General features: G+C 33.7%; 1 protein-coding gene across 1 annotated transcript; it reads right to left on the reverse strand.

Annotated features, from left to right (window-relative positions):
* Positions 1 to 207: 207 nt before the first annotated feature.
* Positions 208 to 1146, reverse strand: LOC126704722 (uncharacterized). The gene has a single exon (XM_050403745.1). The coding sequence runs from the start codon at positions 1144 to 1146 to the stop codon at positions 208 to 210; it is 939 nt and encodes a 312-aa protein (XP_050259702.1).
* Between the last annotated feature and the right edge of the window lie 2316 nt (positions 1147 to 3462).

A 3462-nucleotide genomic window follows, 5' to 3' on the forward strand; every position in this document is an offset into this window, starting at 1 on the left:
GGTAGGACCAGGAATAACTAATGATAGAATCAAAGATGACCGTTTCATGCACAGCCAAGGTGGGAGATTGTACGGGACCAACATGACAGGCCACGTACTGTGACTAGTACTCATAATTCCGAAGGGGTTGAACCCATCCGCAGCTAATCCAAGTCTGACATTACGAGGGTCAGATGAGAAGTGTAAATGCTTACTGTCAAACATTTTCTATGCATCTGAGTCAGCAGGATGCCGCATTACCCCATCATCAGTACGACCATTAACATGCCATTTCATAGAACTAGCCAGATCGGGTGACAGAAATAGTCGCTGCAATCTTGGCTTTAAGGGGAACCACCGTAGGATCTTCGCAGCTTTCTTCTTCCCCTTACTGGATGAAGCATGCTTACTAGCAACAGATGCCTCATTTGTTTTCCACCTTGAAGCTTTACAACAAGGACACGCCTCGAGGTTAACATTTTGCTTCCAAAACAGCATACAATCATTGGGACAAGCATGGATCTTCTCATAACCCAAACCCAAATCTCGAACTATCTTCTTAGCCTCATAATGGTCCTTTGGCAACTTAGCGTCTGAAGGAAGCATATCCATCAGGACTTGAAGCAACAGAGTAAATGACTTATTTGTCCAACCACACAGAGTCTTCAACTGGAACAACACGACAATGGCTGAGAAAATGCTAAATTTTGTACAACCTTCATATAAAGGTTTGTCTACATCATCTACCATCTTGTAAAACTTCTTGGCGTCATCATTCGGACCTTCACCCGGACATTGCGCGGTTGGACCTTCTTCCATTGGTTCGGGTGGGATTTCATGCGGGGGGCACAAATCGTGCAACATCCCATGGAAATCACCATATGGATTTTGGGTTTCTTGCACATGAGAGCTCCCACATTCGGTAGCTGGCGTAGCAGCCGCCGATTCACCATGAAATTTCCAAACTTTGTAATTTTTAAGCATCCCCGAAGCCCAACAGTGCTCACGTACCACATTTAGCGGTTGTATAAGCAAATTCACACATTTCACACAAGGACATAAGATGTTCCCATTGCGCGCGGATGGAGCAGCAAATTCCACGAATTGGTTTACACCTTCAAAATATTCCCTTGTACCCCTCCGCTTCTCCATCCAACTTTTGTCCATTGCGATACAATATTTACGGAATTTTACCTACACCAAGATTTGTTACTACAAAGATACTAATTATTATAATTACATTCATTTGTCATTTGTTAAGAACAAACATACCCAAGTATGCGGCTATTTTCTTAGAACATATAACACTTGTCGTAGACTAACTCAATGTGATAAGTTGTAAAAGTAGTTAAGCATAAGTGTTTACAAAATATGAAAACAAATACCAAATTCATGTAATTGTAATAATTATTAAAAACTTAATAATTATTAAGTCTATAATACCATGATGCTCAATTACTTGGGTCATTGGTCAAAAGTGAGTTCAAAACATTTGTCAGATAGGTTTAAGATTTGGTGTGATTCAAGTTTATAGTTGTTTTGTTGAGGTTTTTATTTTTATTTTTTTTGTTTTTAGAAAAAAAATTACATTAGTTTTTCCATGTGTAGCAATTTAGCATATGGGACCCTTTATGATAGTGGGTTTTGTTTGCATTAATAATGATTGCAAACTTGCAACTGTTAAGACTTAATTTTACATGAATTAAATTTTTACTGTTGGGCGATTCCTTGAGTATGAAAGTCGATACATCATGATCATTTTGTGTTCATTATGTTTTTGTAATCATTATCATATATTTGTTTTAATTCATCATACAATCCTGGATTTGTTTGCAATTAGCCAATATAAGGAGTATCTATGCATTTCATTTTTATTCATCTATTGTGAAATTCTGTTTAGGTTATTCGAATGTTGTGGCCTATAGTTTTCTAATACTTACAATTCAGACCAGAAAAAGGGGGGTCCCATCTGTCGTGAAATTACCATTAGTTTATTAGAATGTTGTGGACTTTAGTTTACTAATGCTTTCTGTCATAGAAAAGCAAATGGGGGCTTAAGGGGTAATAACTTGGGCTTAATCACAAACATTAAGATCTTCTTGATTTCAACTTTAATATGTTCCTTCATACCCTCGCACAAATTATGATACCTCAAATTAATGGTTTGCATTTAGGTATAATATTTGGAATGTAAATGGATATTGAACAATTTAGACAAAACTCACGAATTCTTTATCTTGTTTTTCTTTGTTTGTTGCTCTGCATTTTACTTTGGTGTAGAATTTTGTGAGACTATTTACTATTGTAGCTTGATGCATTTAATGGATTAATACTACAAGATTTGAATATCATAATATTATAATTATTAATTATTTTTTTGTCGAAGTCGCCTATATTTGCTTCTACGAAAAACAAAGACGCCTATAATCTCTCTTGGTCTGCCATAATTTTATTTTGTTATTCTTTTGGACAGTCAGAACATGTTTTGAATAATAAATTGTTGGAGTAAAAAAAAAAAAAAAAACAACACTTTTTTTCTACTTGAGTGCATGGTTGGTAAAGAAATACAGGTTTTTTTTTTTTTTAAATCTTTTTTATAAATGGTCTATTTATAATTTTGTTGAATGAGCAAAAAATTTCAAGATAAGATTTTGAAATTTCTATGAAGGACTCCATCAATTTAGGTTTTTTTTTTTTCTTGCAAGTAATTATTATTATTATTATTATTATTGATTTTGTATTGTCTTAGTATAAAATGTTTAAATTTTAAGTTCCCATGTGTCTTTTGTAACAAGAAAAGAAGGTATATTCTTGATGATGATGAGTTGTTCTATTTAATGATCTTTTGTTGTATATTTGCTTCTCATAGTGCTTATTACAAGTGGCTGTCTTGGATATTGCATGATAGTGCTAATGCTTTTAGATTGATTTCATCCTTTTCAATTTTGGGCTTTTCTAGGTTTTGTATGTAATTATATTCTTAAAATCTTAGTTAATCTACTTGGGTGATGAGGGGGGAAAATCAAACGTCTTGACTTGAATTATTTGGAGTAGCAAGTATGGTCAAACTATATTTCCAGTGGTGTGCTCAAATAGAATTTTAATTTAAAACTATCTCGAAATGGAATTGATAGGTGAATCAATCCCAAATTTTCACAGCGTTATCTGTTATAATGTTATGAAGATTAAATGATTAAAGATAGTCTTATATATGTGTATATATATATATATATATATATTGATTGTAGAGGTTGTAATTTAGTACTTAAGTTTTTTAATCATATTTATGATAAGTATTTTTGCGATATTGTGAACATCTAATTTCTTATCCATTTCTATTTCTATTTGCTCTCGGTCTCTCAAATTTTTCTGAGTGTACCTACAATGCAGAAGATGTATATATAAAAGAAAGAGGAGAGGCTGAAGCAGCTAAAAGGGGCAAGATTCCTTCAATTAGCTGCCTCTATTAGATGTGATGGATGC

The sequence above is a fragment of the Quercus robur genome, chromosome 11, assembly GCF_932294415.1.
Source record: "Quercus robur chromosome 11, dhQueRobu3.1, whole genome shotgun sequence".
NCBI classification, from domain to species: Eukaryota; Viridiplantae; Streptophyta; class Magnoliopsida; order Fagales; family Fagaceae; genus Quercus; species Quercus robur.

Bases quoted from the DNA above. Each gene is read 5' to 3' on its own strand.
- LOC126704722 (XM_050403745.1), bottom strand. From the start codon at position 1,146: ATGGACAAAAGTTGGATGGAGAAGCGGAGGGGTACAAGGGAATATTTT.